The sequence below is a fragment of the Eleginops maclovinus genome, chromosome 18 (assembly GCF_036324505.1).
Source record: "Eleginops maclovinus isolate JMC-PN-2008 ecotype Puerto Natales chromosome 18, JC_Emac_rtc_rv5, whole genome shotgun sequence".
Classification (NCBI taxonomy): Eukaryota; Metazoa; Chordata; class Actinopteri; order Perciformes; family Eleginopidae; genus Eleginops; species Eleginops maclovinus.
The window spans coordinates 20,774,096-20,791,955 of NC_086366.1; the positions used below are offsets into that span (position 1 = coordinate 20,774,096).

At 39.2% G+C, this 17,860-nt stretch overlaps 3 protein-coding genes across 4 annotated transcripts; 2 read left to right on the top strand and 1 right to left on the bottom strand.

Annotated features, from left to right (window-relative positions):
- The first annotated feature begins 5 nt into the window (after nucleotides 1–5).
- Nucleotides 6–6,447, top strand: napab (N-ethylmaleimide-sensitive factor attachment protein, alpha b). The gene is made up of 11 exons (XM_063906299.1): nucleotides 6–259; nucleotides 1,604–1,683; nucleotides 1,791–1,907; nucleotides 2,254–2,300; nucleotides 2,407–2,484; nucleotides 2,609–2,664; nucleotides 2,851–2,935; nucleotides 3,033–3,137; nucleotides 3,217–3,285; nucleotides 3,639–3,689; nucleotides 5,364–6,447. The coding sequence occupies exons 1-11, from the start codon at nucleotides 162–164 to the stop codon at nucleotides 5,463–5,465; spliced, it is 888 nt and encodes a 295-aa protein (XP_063762369.1). The 5' UTR covers nucleotides 6–161; the 3' UTR covers nucleotides 5,466–6,447.
- A 116-nt stretch (nucleotides 6,448–6,563) lies between these two features.
- On the top strand, nucleotides 6,564–12,423 carry b3gnt2l (UDP-GlcNAc:betaGal beta-1,3-N-acetylglucosaminyltransferase 2, like). 2 transcript variants are annotated; one of them, XM_063906298.1, is made up of 2 exons: nucleotides 6,564–6,832; nucleotides 10,858–12,423. In XM_063906298.1, the coding sequence occupies exon 2, from the start codon at nucleotides 10,979–10,981 to the stop codon at nucleotides 12,248–12,250; it is 1,272 nt and encodes a 423-aa protein (XP_063762368.1). In that variant the 5' UTR covers nucleotides 6,564–6,832; nucleotides 10,858–10,978; the 3' UTR covers nucleotides 12,251–12,423. The 2 variants fall into 2 exon arrangements, with proteins under 2 accessions (XP_063762368.1, XP_063762367.1); XM_063906297.1 differs by having other exon boundaries at nucleotides 6,564–6,828.
- On the bottom strand, nucleotides 12,422–16,871 carry bckdha (branched chain keto acid dehydrogenase E1 subunit alpha). The gene is made up of 8 exons (XM_063906296.1): nucleotides 16,578–16,871; nucleotides 15,326–15,502; nucleotides 15,151–15,237; nucleotides 14,970–15,078; nucleotides 14,613–14,774; nucleotides 14,318–14,524; nucleotides 14,084–14,225; nucleotides 12,422–13,350 (listed from the first exon to the last, which is right to left on the bottom strand). The coding sequence occupies exons 1-8, from the start codon at nucleotides 16,689–16,691 to the stop codon at nucleotides 13,008–13,010; spliced, it is 1,341 nt and encodes a 446-aa protein (XP_063762366.1). The 5' UTR covers nucleotides 16,692–16,871; the 3' UTR covers nucleotides 12,422–13,007.
- Nucleotides 16,872–17,860: the final 989 nt, after the last annotated feature.

The window sequence follows — 17,860 nt, forward strand, 5'->3', positions numbered from 1 at the left end:
CGCAGCAGCTCACGTGTCCTATGACAAGGGTTTACTTTGCGGCAGGTGACGTGACAGAGGCAAACCTGAGGCAAACCCGTTGCTCTTAGCACTCATAGCAAGTTTGTTGACTTTCGCAATTCCCCGCTCTCCATTCAGCACACAGAGCAGTGACACGAAAAATGGACAATAGCGGGAAAGAAAAAGAAGCCACGGCTTTAATGGCCGAGGCTGAGAAAAAGATGAAATCCTCGCAGTCGTTTTTCGGAGCGATGTTTGGGTGAGTTTTACAGCTAGCTTTTGCTAACCTGTCAAAGCTAAAGGCCAGCTAAGCGGAAGATGGTTAGCTGACCATTTATCACCAGCTGTAAAAGGTTGGACGTAGACAAAATAACAAAACTGTAACAATTGGTTGCCTTTCTCTCAAACTAAGCTCTTGTCGTCAATGTTATTCAAGTGGTGTTAACGCTGCTGTCTAGCTGAATATGAGTTATCTTGGTTCAGATCAGTGATAAACAAAGAAGAACTCTTAACATGTAGCTGTGTGCAGCAGTGGAGGAGACATCTTTACACAATGACAAGTCTGTATTATATTAGGCGCAGTGATCAAAATCATCCGTATAGTATTTTAAGTAATTCACATTTTACACTGATTATTATTGTAATATTGCTGGTATAGCGTCATCTACAGGGAACATCCTGCAATGCCACTCAGTCTGTAGGTGCAGATCACATGTCCATCACGTTTGTTTACAATAACAGATTGGGAAGGAGTTGTGAGTGCATCACAATCAAATGAAACCCTTACCCACTAACATATCAGAGCATGGATGGAACAATCCAAATCAGCTTAAATGATTAAAGTGAGGCTCTGTTTACTCTGAAACTTTACATGCATTCACAAAGGTAGATTCAATAATAAGCCCCCCAGAGGAGAAATACAGGTGTTGCACAGTACAGGTTTGATAATGATACTTATTGCTCTCTGTATGTACTGTATCAATATAGCAACAGCATAGCATCATAGAAATATAACATAGTAAAACAGTATCTTAAAATAGTATGGTACAGTGCAGATATAGATTAAAACTATAGTAAAAATAATAACAAAAATAATGTGTAATAGAGTATGTGTGTTATGATATAATGGTTCTGTATGCATCAGTATATGATGTGTAAAGCCGGTTCTGGGTAATTCCATTTCAATCAATATCAAGGTATTGATATTACATTTTTGCTCATTCCATTTTGTTATCACAGTTTTTTTTAATGATAAAGACTTTCTCTGTATAAACAATTTCCACCGCGTCTTTTTAGTAAGAAAATAAAGACATCATTTTGTATATTTGTACTACTTTTATTAGCTTTCTGAACGTCTTTTGACAGTTTTGTGTGAGTGGTTCTTTCACACTTAATTTCATAATGATATCACAGCTGTTTGTTTATAAAAAATGTACAACAACCTCGAACACGGCTCAGCCAATCAAGGAATGAAACTATCAGTTTAATAAGTGTCTTTATTATCAATATCTAGTAATAAACTATTACGGCACTTGATATTGTTTATGTCACCCAGTCATACTCTGTGTGAGCCTTGCCTAACTAAACACGTGTTGACCCACAGGGGATCCTCCAAGCTGGAAGAGGCCTGTGACATGTTCGTGAGGGCGGCAAACATGTACAAAATGGCCAAAAATTGGTGTGGTAAGAAAACATTTTTCAGATTGAATGACAAAGGATTGATTGCTTTCCTCCTTGTTTAGGTATGTGACAACCTTCAATCCTGCTAACATGTTCTATTTTTGTTTCAGCTGCCGGAAATGCATTCTCCCAGGCCGCTTGCCTCCACCTCCAGATGCAGAGCAAACACGACGCAGCGACTAACTTCATAGATGCAGGGAACGCCTTCAAAAAAGCAGATCCACAAGGTAATCATTGTTCATCATCACCACCCTCAGGAGTATATGAGTGATCAGCTCACACAAAGGCTGCTGTACCAGTTCCAGGGGACCATGTCCATGAAGTCAGCTGATGTCGTTAAGATCTCCAAGGCGAAGAGCTTTAACAGCAATATTCACGCCGCTTTCTGCTGCAGTGTGGAAATGGGATTGTGGACGGATGATTACAATTGACTTTCGCCTTGAGCCTTGCATATCGTACAACCGGTTGCTTATTCATTTTAAACCTTTACAAGTAATTTTTTATCGGTGTGAATTCATGAGATCACTGCAGTGATGTGTTCTTGTGTTTGAATACTTTTTTTTTTCTCAACAGAGGCAATAAACTGCCTAAACAGAGCTATTGAGATTTACACTGACATGGTGAGTGTGCAAACTCTTCTTTGTTTCTTTAAATGATTCCTTTAATACAAATATTTACTTAATGTGACCCTTCGATCTCTCCTTCTTTGTTTTTCCGGGGCTTTAGGGCCGCTTCACCATCGCAGCCAAGCACCACATCACCATAGCTGAAATATATGAGACGGAGATGGTGGACATAGACAAGGTCAGATATCAGTCTTCACTTTTATTACTTTCATTGTATTCATTCCTGGGTAGGTTCTTACTTCTTATTTTGTAATGTCTTGGGGAAAAATTGGTTAACATCTTATGTGTATTTTCGATTCCAGGCCATTGCTCATTACGAACAGGCGGCAGATTATTACAAGGGTGAAGAATCCACCAGGTGAGTGTCAGATCAGCTCTATTTTAGATGTTTCCTCTAATTTTAGGGTGTAATCGTTTAATGTTTTTCCCCCTAATAAAAGCATTATAGTTTTATTTTACATCTAAGTTTTATGATTAACAAGTTGGGTCAAATGGTTGCTTTGAGCCCTTGATGTCTGTAAATACTTAACATCTCCTTTTTCAGCTCAGCAAACAAGTGCCTTCTGAAAGTAGCAACGTACGCAGCTCAGCTGGAGCAGTACCCGAAAGCCATCGAGATCTATGAACAGGTGAGAAAGTGCTCAGCAACAGAACCGTTCTCTTAAAAAGTTCCTTACCCTCTTTTAGTGACAAAAACAAACATGAGTTGTACTTTTATGATTTTAGGTCGGAACCCACGCGATGGACAGTACACTCCTGAAATACAGTGCCAAGGATCACTTCTTCAAGGCAGCGCTTTGTCACTTCTGCGTAGACATGCTCAATGCAAAAGTAAGCAACAACACTAGAACCTGTTTCCATCAATACCAGGTGTAACACGAGCCTCATAATTATGCTCTTTGTCTCCCAGCTCGCCGTGCAGAAGTATGAAGAGATGTTCCCGGCTTTTTCAGACGCTCGAGAATGCAAACTGTTGAAGGTAGGCGTTGGTGTTATTAAGTCTTTGATACTCACAAACCAACAAAAAAATATACAGAGGCAAAGGAGATAAAGTGCTGGGATAAACCTTACAACTAGACAAAGTAGATGATTTACTAACTTCTACGGTGTTAAAAATTGAAAGCAAAAGTGGGATTGTAATGATCCCAATGCTAAATCTGCCTCAAAAATAACAAAGAAAAGCACCAACCTGCAACCCACATGTTTTTTATTGGAAATAAAGCCTATCTGGCGTATAAGTAATAATCTATTTTGTGTTTTCAGCATCTCAGTTTCATTTCATTTGTCTAGCAGCCTTCCTGATGTTCAGTATTATTGTTTTTATCCAACCAGAAACTTCTAGATGCCTATGAAGAACAGAACCTGGAAGCCTATACTGATTCGGTGAGTGCACAGGTTTTTTTTCAACAGAGCAAAGGAGTTCCTGCATAAGCACATTTTAAAAATCCTGGACTGACACCGTTGTCTTGCATTGTGTCTAATCTGTGAGTAAAGGTGGGACTGCAGTAAAATGTCAGGATTATAAAGCATTTTTGTAGTAAAGATGAATATCGTTTTTTGTTTTTTTTATCTTTTCCGCCAATCTGCTTTATTTTGCTGTTGACTTTTGTTCGGTGGAGTGGATGATGGAAGTATGATGAAACAAGACATATTGGCAATCTAACAGTAAAAAAAAAAAGCTTGCTAACACACTTTTAAAAGTGTTTCATGGGCGCAACCCACATAGTCTGCTGCTCATCCCACAAATGCATGTCCCTCTCAAATGCATGTACCTCACAAATGCATGTCCCTCTCAAATGCATGTACCTCACAAATGCATGTCCCTCTCAAATGCATGTACCTCACAAATGCATGTACCTCACAAATGCATGTCCCTCTCAAATGCATGTACCTCACAAATGCATGTACCTCACAAATGTGGCATAAATTAAAAAGGCAATAAACAGGTTTTCCAACGGTATAACATTTTTTGCCAAGAAGCATCGTTACAACAAAAAAATAATCTAGCAAACACAAATGTGCTTGCTTTTTGTGCCATGTTTAGTATATTATGTAGTTAGACCAGGCATGTCCAAAGTTCAGGAGGGGGGCGCCAATCACGGCCCGCAATCAGATTTAATACAGCCCGCAGCTTCAGTCTAATTATGCATTATTTAAGATCTGCTAGCTCGTTGACGTACAGAAAGAACGGGGAATTGGCAAATGTAACGATGGCAATTTAAGCCAGTGATATTTGCGTTTGCCTTTTCTGTTAAAGACGCTGTATTTTTGTTTTGGTATTTCCTGGTTTCTTTTGTTTCTCCTTTATCCGGTTTGTTTGTGGGCCTATGAACCTGATTGAACTTATGTTGGGATTGTAACCAACTGGACAGTTTGCTAAAGCGGACTGAACTGTCAGACCTGATTCTGACTGGCACCCCACTTTATAAAAAAATAGGTCAAACCCACTACAAAGTTTAACGTCTTCCATATAGTTTGTTCAATGTTATCTGACTCTCCATATGAATGAAAGTCACAATTGTGTTTGTTCGACTTGTTCACGCCTGCGTGTCTGGCTTATGTTTGGTTACATTGCCAATTGAAAAATAAAGATAATTTTGAAAATAAAGCTGTTAAATAACAGTGTATTATTGTCGTTTAAAAAATGTCAGAAGGGACTTTTGGCCCCCGGGCATATTCAAATGATCAAATCTGGCCCTCTTTTGAAAAGAGACCCCTGAGTTAGACAGTATAACAATAACAACAAATGTATGATAGAGTGCAGTATAGTATGGGATGTAAAATACAGCACCAGAAAATAATAAGAGACTACTTCAGCATTATCATTTTCTGTTGTTTTATTATGTATAGATATGTCTTTGAGTTAAATGATTTTTTAAATTGTATTCTATAAACTACTGACAACATTTCTCTGTGTTGAAATTCAACAAACACTGGAATGGCTTCCATACATGTAGAGATAAAGATTTAAGAAAAATGTGGAGTGATCTATTTTTTCCAGAGCTGTATGTAATACAAGTTGCATTCAGTAATTATATTTCCTGCTCATGTTCTCAGGTGAAGGAATTCGACACCATTTCCCGGTTGGACCAGTGGCTCACCACCATGCTTCTCCGCATCAAGAAAACCATACAGGACGATGAGAGCGACCTCCGCTGACTTCCCTCCCTGCTCGTGACGTCAAACCTTCAGCAGCCGACTTGCATCCTCCTTTTTGCCTTGAGCCTCTCTCTTCCATTCTAGCAGCAGTCTTAATAGTTTTACTTCTAGCCCCTTATATTCCCTCGCAGATTCTGTGCTCTTTCCGACAAATCTGAAGTATTTGTTCTTGCCCTTTTATCGCTCAAGTCAATGCTTTAAAAATGATGCTCTTCCTATGAAGACTTATTTTCCCCGTGTGCACAATGCACACATGATGTTGCTTGTATACTGTTGTTGTTTGGGTATCGGCCCAATATTCGTTTAAATATTCATAATGGGCTGAAATTCTAAAAACTCATACCAGCATACCACACTTATATAATAAAGGTTTTATTTTTGTTTCTCCTGTTAGAAAATGGATGAGAGGATACCAATTTATTAACTTTGATCTACAAAATATATTTTCCAGAAGATGCTTTGGAATAAACTTAATTGACCAAAACGCCAAGAAGAACACACATTGGTACTTTTGAGTGCTCGAGTATAGGTCATATCAGGGCACCTCTAATTAAACCGCACTAAATCTCAGCTGCAGAGCTCCTCTCCAAGCAGAGAGGCCAAGAGTTTCTGAGGTTGAGCCACGGCAAATGCCCACTTTGCCTTATATCGCAAAGTACTCGGGACGAGAACAGCTCAATCCGAGGAAGAAAAAAATCATGCTTTAGAAGCTTTATCCATAAATTTGCTGATTGTTTTTTTTTTTTTCATTTAAAGTGCTTTTATCTAAAAAAAAAAAGCTTGTCACATTTGCATGGTTTGGTTAGGACGAGTAAAAAAACAAGCCTTTTCCATTGTATAGGATTTTTTTCTCTTTTGTTTTCTATTGTTTGTGATTGTCTAATTTGTGTTTATTATTTTCTGTCATAACTAACCAGGCTGGGGGGAAAAAGCCTGCAAGAGATGCAATTCATTAAATAAACAGGAGCTTTACTGATCTGAACACTGCTCATGAACCTTCTTGGTGATTTTGTCAAAATACAATTGGTCTTAAATCATTTGCACATCATGTTTCCTATCAAACGTTTGAATAAACCTGTCTCAGTAGACTGGGCGTGGCCTCCTAATGCATGCTGTGGAGCGTGAAGTGATCACAACCTGCATATGAACACACCTTTTCACACAGTCTGTGGTAGAGAGCTGCACCTGCATGCGCTTGCATCGCTGGCCCGATTCCTTTAGTGAAAACATGCGGCTGGATGCTAAATGATGCGGTTGTGTGTACCTGTCGGTAGGACCTGACGGCTCCTGGATAATATTTGTTCTTCTGCCGCTTTAGACTCATGCTTCAACTTCTGCTCGGTGGCCATTCATCTTCGATTTAGTAAGTATTTTTCAAAAAATGTTGAATGACTTGTTTCTTCCTGTTTTATCGGCAGTTCAAAGGTCTCACCTGCCATGACCACTCCTTGTATTGTGCTTTCCCCAGTGAACAGAGTCTTACGCGTTAAACAAACAGTTGGTACATTCTCTTCGCATTTCCTGTCTGAGATTACAGGACAGCTCTGTTCTTTACTGTGACGCTGTTTAAAGAAAGAAGCCCCCTAAGGATTTAACCGAGGTGTTTGTTCAAAGCTGGTTAGTTCCTGATTAGACTCCGGGGACACAGCTGTGTTCAGGCTCCCTTTCTGCCAGACCTTAAGACAAACGGCACCCGTGCTGAAAGCAGGTCATTTTATGGAAAAAGGTTTCGAAGCTTTATTTATACCTTCACATCAGCTTACTTTATTAAGATCCAAATTACGTCATTGATACCCTGGGGGAAATTGTGTTACAACTATTTAATTTAAGAAGGAATATACATGGGTCATTCCAGAATCGGAGAACATTTTAAGTCCCCCATGTTAAAATTAAAAAAATCCATGCCCAAAATGCTAAAACATGCACTTGTTGTGTAAAATATACTTGTCCTGAGACAAGATGGACATAAAGTTGTAGAAAAAGTGGTTCCAAAATGTTATTTAAAATAGATCGAAAACACCCCAGTGGCATTTTTTGTCCCAACTTTTTGGTAACCGATTTGCAGGTCAAATATAACACTTACAATAGGCTGTTTAACTTTTTAAAATTGTTATTATGTTGATAGATCTCTATTCTATTTGTAAAATCAATTTGTTAAATCATCAATCTCCCTCAACATGCGCGGAACCCTGTTACCGAAGAACAACAGTGGAATGCTGCTTCTTGGGATATTTAACTTAGTCTTTAGCCTTCTTCAGATTTTGCCTTCCTTAGATATATTGCGTAACTCGTTGACGGTTAGAGAGCGTGATGTCACAGCTAGGGTGGAGGAGAGCTTGAAATTCGCCTTAAGATTTTTCTTTTAAACCTGCCATAATTCCCAAACCCTATACTCCTGGGACACAACTTTACGCTTGAATTGTCGGAAAACCTCTCTTAGGTTGAAAAATAAATTTAAGCAAAGAACTTGAAAGAAATGTCTTTTGAGGGCATCAAGTGACAAAAACTTTTCACATGTCTCCATTAGGTCCCATTGTAAATGTTGCCTCGTCTTTCGTCAGAGCACTAGGCGCACAACTTTAGATAAACTGCCAAATGAGCCACTTTATTGTCCCCAAAATACAGAAAAAGCACACTATCCGCTCATCAGCTCTGAGCATCTCAGACATTTTACCGATAGCTGCTAACGTTTTCCAACAATAGTTAAAAATGTAAGAGGTTTATTTCTCATTCAGATCAATGGAATGACTCTCCTTTCACTGATCGATGAGATCTCCATGGAAACCTTTGATCTCTGGGCACACACACACACACACACACACACACACACACACACACACACACACACACACACACACACACACACACACACACACACACACACACGTTTTGATTAGCTGCTCAGACTGGAGTTTAACAGACTGTCTCAGCCTATTCTATCCTGTCTGATGGAGACTTCATACTGAACTTCAACATGTTCCATATATTGTATACATTATTGGTGACGTATGGTTTTCATTCAAAAGCATGCTGTTAAAATATTCTGCTGCTTTTCCAAAGCGTTTTTACTTTCTTTTCTCTTCTTTATACAGATTCATTCACTACTACTTACATTTAATATCTAACTCCTTCAGCTACAGAAACCATTAAACTATTAAATGATTCAGCTATTTCAGGACATTGAAGCTATACATTTGGCTGTAGCTACAGTCACCATTCAGCTATTCAAATATTCAGCTTTTTATGCATTTTCCACAAAGTTCAGCGACAAATTTTCGGCAGCTTAAAGCATTCGCACGCATTTTCAGCAGGAAATGCATTTTGTAGTTTTTCATATTTATCGTATTCTTTCAGTCTAGCACAACTTTGGCACTCTTACCCACTCAACCCTGTTACTCATATTATCACAATAAGACAAATTGAATTCAAAGTTAACCTTCTTTATGTAAATAACTAAGTTTGTTCTTGCCTTGAAAGTAGCATTACCTTCTGCAGCTAGCATGAATTCCTAAATGATAAAGCTTAAATAAGAATTGATTGGCAACCCTGTTACTATAATTCAATCAATCAATAGGAAATGGCAGACACAGGGTTGGCAATAGTAGTACAATTTATATTTTTTACATATAATTCAGCATAATCTACATGTGTTAAATTTTTCCCAGATTATGAATTCCTTTTTTTATTTATTTAAAGTTGATTGCTATTGATTTTAAAGTTCTAGCCCCCATTGAGCGCTGTTGAAAAGCAACAAATAAAATATCTAATAGAAAGTGTACCATTGATGCCTGAGCTGGCCAAATCATTTATTGTGATGCTTTACTACCTGTTTTTATAAAATACATAACAAAAGAAAATCGAAAATAAAGGATTCATTTAAAAAAAAAAAGTTGTGATGTCAAAATGTCCTCCAATTCTGGAATGACCAACATACAGCTCCAGAAAGAATTAAGAGACCACTCCAAATTGTTCTTAAATCTTTATCTCTACATGTCTGGCAACCATTCCAGTTTCTGTTGAATTCCAACACAGAGAAATGTTGTCAGTAGTTTATAGAACACAATCAAAAAACTTTTAAAAATTTTTTTAACTCAGACATACCTACAAATAGTAAAACCAGAGAAACTGACAGTGCTGCAGTGGCATCTTTTAATTTTTCCGGAGCTGTATAAACAGTAGTGTAAAGTAACTAAGTACTGCTATTAATAACAATTTTGAGGTACTTAGGTAATTTAATTTTATGCTACTTTGTACTATTTCTCCACTATATTCAGAGGTAAATCGTGTACCTTTACTCCTCTACATTTATTTAATACCTGTAGTGACTTTACAGATTAAGGATGTGAAATATAATCAACACTTAAATCAGACGTTAGTTACACCAGGAGTAAATTCACAAGCTACCCTGCAGTATACAAAGTCTAAAAACTAGCTGCACCTTTACCAGCTTTGATAACACTGTAATGCATCGATAATTATAATCAAAACATATTATTCTGAAAAGGCCCTATTTGCATAATGAGTGCTTTTTCTTTTTGGTACTTTAAGTATATTTTGATGCCAATGCTTTTATACTTTTACCTGAGTATCATTTCGATTGCAGGACTTTTACTTGTAGCCTAGTATTCCTACACTTTTTACTTTGACTTGCACTTATTTTCTGCACACATACATGCAAATATATTTAACAATACGGATTTCAAAATGTATATATGTTCATTTAATTACTTTTTTGTTTTAACAGTTTGTTTTGAACAGTTACGTGTATATCATTTTTATTTTATTATCCTTTTGTGAATCTGTACTGTTTTTCTTTCGCACTCTGTTGCTGCTTAAACTCCTGAATTTCCCTTCTGGAATTTATAAAGGTACATCTTAACTTATCTTGTCTTATCTTGTACTTTTACCTAAGTACTTCTCCCACCTCTGCATATAAACATAGACTTATGGGAAATAGTTGTGCAAAAATGTGTACATTGAACTACAACATATACAAGAACAATACATCTGGGAAAATACAATGTGTATACCTTTGTTAATAATTATTTCTGGAAAAATGCAGGAATAGTTTAAATGAGAATATGCAGTTAAATGTACAGTATAAATGCCAACATTTCACAAGTCAGACTTAAATCAATGCTGCTCACATTGCAACCTTTAAATAATTCAATTTAACTTCAATTCGGTTTTTTAGGCATGTTACTTGATTATGTCACTGTCATCCTGGAGATGTTTTTTTTATTTTCTCAGTATTAAAAACATGTGGTAAAAGTCCGGGATGAGGATTTCAAAAACATTCATTCATTGTTGAAGTGACAAGTACATTGTACTGAGGCTGTGATGTTTGATGTGTACATTAACATTATGGTGTTCTGTTGTGTTCTCTTGGCAGGAGGCACCTGCTGTGTAACGTGAATACAATAACATCCAAGGCCCCAGAAACATCTCCACTGAAAGATGATCCATTTCTAAGAACAAAACACCATTAAGCTTTGTTTACTCACGTCAGACCAATGGCACATATTCGAAGCTTAAGTGCTATGGTTCTCCTCATGTCTTTATTTCTAATCTTTTTCTACTCAACCCTACACCTGGAGACAACCTACAGTCGCAGGGCTGCACCAGAGGAACTCCTGACGCATCCCGGTCTCCATGTCCTTGAAAGCGATGTGAAAACACAACCCTCCAAGCAGGAGAGCTTAACCACACCTCATCCTAGTGTTCTCAATGTATCTGTCTGTGAAGATTTCAGAAAAAGCGTCCCACAGAACGGCGCGTACTGGAACCGCCTGCTGTGGTCAGCCCTCAGGAATCTGGACAAGGGAGAAAACCTTATCAGCCATGACCTCGATTGGTCTCGCTGCAAGGAGACAAATCAAGAGCTCCTGCAAACCAATGTGCACGACTTCACCTCCTACCCCGTCTTATTCCAGGACTTTTTGCAGGCCATGAACTGCATGACACCTCCTGTCCTGCTCAATCAACCCAACAAGTGCCCCTCTGGTGAAGACAACCAGACTTTCCTGCTTTTTGCCATCAAATCGGCTCCAGGAAACTTTGAGCGGAGGCAGGCGGTGCGCGAGACCTGGGGGCGAGAGGGGACGGTCAAGGGCGGACTGAGAGTACGCACTGTGTTTCTGCTGGGCAGCTCCCTTCCAGAGGGTCCTGACCTCAGCCAACTGCTTTCGTTTGAAGCGAGGCACTTTGGGGACGTTGTGCAGTGGGACTTCCATGAATCCCTCTTGAACCTGACGCTCAAATTGAACCTGCTTTTCCAGTGGACACTGAAATACTGTCCTAATTCCTCCTTCGTCTTTAGCGGAGATGACGACGTGTTCGTCAACACGCCAGGGTTACTCGACTACATGCAGTCACTGGAGCCATCCAAGGCCTCTCAGTTGTATGTTGGACATGTCATAAGCACAGCAAATCCCCTCAGGGACCCGAGAAGCAAATACTACATTCCTCTTAGCTTCTATGACGGCTCATACCCTGCTTACGCCGGCGGAGGCGGTTTTCTTATCTCTGGAGCGTTGATGCAACCCCTACATTCAGTTTCACACGTCATCCCGTTTTTCCCCATCGACGACGTCTACGCTGGGATGTGCTTTAAAGCTCTGGGGGTTTCTCCAGAGGCAAACAAGCGCTTTCAGACATTCGACGTCAAGGAGCAGGATCGCGAGAATCTGTGTGTTCATAAAGATCTGTTTCTGATTCACCAGCGTTCCCCACAGCAGATAAAGAAGCTGTGGAGGGGCATTCACAGCCCATTGTTGACTTGTTGAACAGGAATGATGAGCAAAAAGGAGAGGCACAAAGAGGAAACATTGACTGCAGGGACAAGCCATCGACCCTTCGAGATTTTTCACTGCCAAGTAAAATGAACACTTTCTAATTGTGTTGTTAACCAAATGTTCATATTGAGCTGTTGAATTCAAATAAAACAATTCAACAAAGACTTCTGAACGTTTATTTTACGCAAAACACAAATGTCACATGAGTTTACATTTCAAGGATTTAGTATATTGTGTAACAGCATCACCCCATACAGTCCCATCTAAAATATGAGTGTACACCAAAGAAAGAAGGAATTTTTTAACACAGGTTAGTCAAGTCACCAGTGATACAGAAGGAACCATGGTAAATGCATTGATCACTGGAAAAACCAGTAACAGGAGAGTGAAAACAACAGGGGTTAAACCTCACCATTTAATGCTCGATTTAATATTTCTGCATTCAAACTGCACCAGGTGTTTTTTCTGCACTTAAAAAGTACATGAAGACTGAAGAATAACTGAAACGAGTGATTTAGCATTTTGAGAAGAGCTTTACTACCGGCAGTAAATCTATTAACTTAAGGCACCAAACCCAGAGGCATGAAATACAATTTAGTTTTAAAACACAATCTTTCTCCTTCTTTGTGCAGATAGAAATCAAACCTCAAATCTATAATTTCATGAATACAGTAGAAGGTGTGCAGTGGTTTATGCCAGTCCTCACCCACTCCAGCATTAAATCACACCATTTGTCCTGGGAAACTGGTTATTTATCAAACAGCTCAAAAGGGTAGTGCTCTTTGTACTGCTTCATGTGCCTCCACATGGAATCTCTCTGCTTGTTCAGATTGGGCGTCATCTCCTGGTACACGTCGGTGAACATCAGCTCGGGGTTCGGCTTCAGGCGTTTCTCGGCCCTCTCGAAGGCCTCCATCACCGTCTTGCGGGATTGCTTCCTCCAGCTCTTCTCGTCGTCCTCGCTCCACCAGTTCCGGGCCGTCATGTAGTGCCTCAACCTGGAGATGGGATGGTCCTGCTTGTCCCAGTAGTTCACCTCGTCCACGGAGCGGTAAGCTGAGCTGTCATCGCTGGTGCTGTGGTGGCCGATTCTGAGGGGTGACCACGATTGTTTTAGTTACATAGGCTTTTATTCGCATTTAACGGGTTAGTGTGTTTGAACTGTTGCTGGAACAACAGAAAAAAAAAACAAACCTGTTTTTAATTATTAAATCTGATACACAGATTGTCAATCATTTCCATAACCACTATTCCCCTATTCTATCAAGTCTTGTATTTGGTTTGTGTGTGGGATTGTGGTGAGGATTCAAACAGCTTGTTTTATCTCTTAATTTGAAAAATTAAAGATGTCTTTGATGTCTCCTGTAAATACTCAACTTCTGTAAGTTTGTGTATTCACTTTCACTACACTTTATAAAGCCTTTTGTGGCACCAAAGCGAGCTAAGAAGTATGTTTTCCAAACATCTGTAACCTAATTTCTGCTTCAAGCTAGCATAAGGCTACAGAAATTGTCACTAGACTAAACACACCCAAAACTCCAATCAAACAGCAGTTCTGCATTATGGGAAATGCAGACAGCAGGTTTCTATATGGATAAAGAATGCCTGGATTAAAAAGACAAATGTGATTTCTGTTTTTGTAAGAAAAAGGACCCTGACTAAATATGTATTTACTATCGTAATATTTTACATCTTTTGTAGCATTGTGTAATATGCCTACACATTTAGGTAGCAAAAATAAAAAAGTCTAATAACCAAAGTAATGACAAAAAAAAAACACTTCAAAATACAGAATGGTTTCAGATAGTTCCAACAATAACTAACCTGTAGGTCATTGCTTCAATGAGGAAGGGCTGGTTCTCAGCCACGGCTCTGCGGCGCGCCTCTTTTGTAGCATTGTACACAGCAAACACATCGTTACCATCGACACGGATGGACAGCATGCCATAACCAGGACCACGAGCAGCTGGTCAAACAGAAAGAATAAAACATATGTAAATAAGAGCTGCCAAGTAATTCAAGTCGGATAACTCAGTAAACCACATCAAGGCTTTTTACCGATGCCGTCTCCCCTGTACTGCTCGTTGGTGGGGGTAGATATGGCGTAGCCATTGTTGCGACAGAAAAATATTATTGGGCACTCCAGGGTGGCGGAGAAGTTGAAGCCTGCATGTGCGTCCCCTTCGCTGGCCGCTCCCTCACCAAAATAACAGATCACAGCACGGTTCATGTTCTCCCTCTTTAGAGCGTATGCAGCTCCGGCCGCTGAAACGGACATGTCTGACATTAATAAACATTTACAGGTATATGTATGCACTAACAGACAAAAGTTGAACAGGTGTACAGAGCTCACCCTGTGGAATCTGAGTGGCCAGAGGAGAGGAGATGGTGACGAAGTTCAGGTCTTTTGATCCATAGTGGACAGGCATCTGACGGCCCTTGCCAAGGTCATCAGCATTGGCGTAGCACTGAGCCATGAACATATCCAGAGGAAAACCACGGTACATCAGCACTCCTGCAGGGCAGAAGAATTATAATACGGTAACTCACAAGACAAGAGAAAAACTGGGCAACTGATGGTTATTACAGTAGTGTAACTACCATACCAACATGCAAAAGGTGAATTAACGTAGGTCGATTGCTATGATCTCTCTAAAAAAAATGTTTTAAGTTTCCCTTGATCTTTCAAAAAATGCTGTCTGATTCTTACCAGCTTCTCTGTATTGACCGAAGACTATGTCGCTTGGGTCAAGAGCAGCAGCACTACCAATATGTGTCCCCTCCTCACCATAGTTGGTCATGTAGAAAGAAATCCTACCCTGTAAGAGAAATAAAATCAACAAGAATGTTCTTCAGCTGTTCCATGAGGAAATGCAAGAGGAAACACTTACCTGTCTCTGGGACTCATAAAGAATGCGGTCCATCGTGTTCAGTAGAGTCATCTTCTGATAAAAGTTCAGAACTTGCTCTTTGGAGAGCTTCGTCGGGAAGAAGCACACGAAGAACCAACAGTTAACTGAGTGGAGGTCATAGTGCCACTTTTATTAACCAGGGCTGTGTCTGTACCTGAGGGTCTTGAGAGGGGTCAATGATGTTGCCCTGCCTGTCCATCACCCGGTACACTGGGATTCCGGAGATGACATTGGGCTGGATGAACTCAAGCTTATCCACAAACTCTGCTGAGGCTCCAGGGAACTGTGGTTTTTCCAGGGATGAGTCAAAGGGCTGCTGACGGTGCACAACCTGAAAGAGTGAATACAAGCCATATTTATGAAAAAACACCACTAAGTATGTGGCAAAGCAAGGCTCTCTTTTAAATAGAAACCAAAAAAGGGGATGTATATTTTTCTTAATAATGGCACCCAGCTGGAAAAAGCAGCTGCTTTGTAAAAGATGCTTTGTTGTGACTTAAGAGGTAACTGAAGTTTCACATGATGTCAAGATGATACAAAGTGACTTCATTGGAAATAGCTAAATGTCCTGTGTTAATCTAGTATAGTAGTGGCACGCAGGTTCGATTTTAACACTTAAATAACGGTTCACTAGACAACATGTTTTTATGAATAAATCAGATTATCATAAATGGTCAGGAATAGAAAAATAAAAGTAATTGACATTGGGCATTGAGACCAGATTGACAAGTCACCACAATTAAGACCAGCCAATGTTTGTGTTTTTTTGTATTCCATAGGAGCAGATAATACCAGATTTAATTTTACTTGGGTTTTAGTAACATCTATTTCTACTTCAAGCTGAACTTCATGACGGAAGCTCTCTCCTCACTCCCCTTTGTTCGACCAATAAGAATTCAACTAGCTGGCTGGCTAGCTGCTTCACAGTCAAAACACCAAACACAAGGTGCACCGTCCCAGTCAAGCTGCAGATTACTTTTTAACAAACAGACATATTGGAACCTTTAGTTTGACTTCGTATGACTGCGTTGGAGAGAGGGTAACTTTGTCAAACCTACGCAGTGTTAGCTCCCGCAAGGTTGTCAGCTAAGCTAAAGTTAGCTGCCACACAACGTATCGCGATAACTGAAGAAGTCACGCAACTCGTTTGGTGAATCCTTGATGCATTCCCCAACTCAAGTCAAACAGCTCAAATAAATCCTAACCTAACAATAACAACTTCACACGTTTTACCTAGATTTAGATATCTCGTGGGGACATTTGAACTTAGCATCCTCTGTTTGACCTTTTAAGCCACAATGAGATCCCTTCTTCCAACAATCTTAGGGTTGCTAAAGCGACCTTTCCTGTTGTTAAGATAACGCCAGCTACATCGCAAGCATTGTTGCATTCCTTTTTTTACTTACACCGACTCTGAAGGCTCTGTGTTGAAGCAGCCGTGATGCCTTCAGTCCTGCCGTTCGACGAACAGCATGGAAACATACTCCATACAGTTTGTTCATACTCCTCACAGCCGCCATCAGTCCACAGCTGTTAGCTTGTGCGCTAGTTTTTCAGGAATGCTAGACTCTACAGTAAATGTAGGAGAACAAGTGCAATACAACTAAGCAGGTTTGGTCCTTTTTCAGTCTGCGGCGCTGCTGTCCACATCCACTACGACACTAGCCAGGTCAAATTGTTACACGCCCGTGTCGAGCCAACCTTGACTTCCGGTCTCACCTTCAAATTAAAATTCAATGGGCTAAAAAAACAACACCAATATGCTTTTAACAGGGGATCCGACACAGGTGGAAATTTCTCAACAATATCTGAGTTTAGAAATACTATATACAAGTAAAAGTCGTTCATTCAAAAAATATTACTGAAGTAAAAGTACATATTATAAGCATCAAAACATTATAAAAGTCCAAAAGTAGTACATTTAATTATAATATATTTACACTTTGGGATTATACTCAATTACGCAGTCACACACACACCACAATTCTTTATTGTCAAAAGTAACAAATAACTAAAGCTAGGAAAATGTAATGCAGTTATAATTTACTATAAAGAATATTGAATGATAAATAAAGCACAATTATATAAAAAATGCACGTATAGGTACAGTACTAAAATGATGTACTTAGTTACATTCCACTCTATTCCTTTGTAATATTTAGTACTGAAAATAAATAATATAATAAAAGTTGTTGATTTTGTTTTGGGTCATGCTTTGCCAGTATGGCATATTGTCCATAGCCACATGGGCTTACAGAACAAATGTGCCTTTCCAGTTTTATCTCTTACAAGGAAAGGCAGATCTCTTTTGGTGTTACTTTTCTTATCAAGTAATAACTTGTTTCCTGAAGCAGTCAAACATGTTTTTTGAGGTTTTATACCTTATCTTCTTTTCCGCATTGCTTTGTCTGCCACAAAGATAGTTCATCTTTTGACCTTCTAAAATAATGGTAACTGGGTCATTCTCCAGGAAAGGTTGAATTTGGGAAAAATATTTCTGATGAAAATTATTCCTTCTAATACACTTGAAACTTCTTTAATATCAATATATAACATCTAAACTTGACTAATCCAAACCAGGTCCACCTTAATGCATTTTTATTATTTTGAAAAATTTCAATAAATAATTCATCTGTTGTTTTTTTTGTCATTGGTGTTACCTATAATGCAAACAATACTGCATATTTCT

Coding starts and splice junctions, on each gene's coding strand:
- napab (XM_063906299.1), top strand. CDS start 162: ATGGACAATAGCGGGAAAGAAAAAGAAGCCACGGCTTTAATGGCCGAG. Junction 3,138..3,216: donor TAGACATGCTCAATGCAAAA/GTAAGCAACAAC, acceptor TTTGTCTCCCAG/CTCGCCGTGCAGAAGTATGA. Junction 3,286..3,638: donor GAGAATGCAAACTGTTGAAG/GTAGGCGTTGGT, acceptor TTATCCAACCAG/AAACTTCTAGATGCCTATGA.
- b3gnt2l (XM_063906298.1), top strand. CDS start 10,979: ATGGCACATATTCGAAGCTTAAGTGCTATGGTTCTCCTCATGTCTTTA.
- bckdha (XM_063906296.1), bottom strand. CDS start 16,691: ATGGCGGCTGTGAGGAGTATGAACAAACTGTATGGAGTATGTTTCCAT. Junction 15,079..15,150: donor TTTATGAGTCCCAGAGACAG/GTAAGTGTTTCC, acceptor TTTCTCTTACAG/GGTAGGATTTCTTTCTACAT. Junction 14,775..14,969: donor CGGTCAATACAGAGAAGCTG/GTAAGAATCAGA, acceptor TCTGCCCTGCAG/GAGTGCTGATGTACCGTGGT.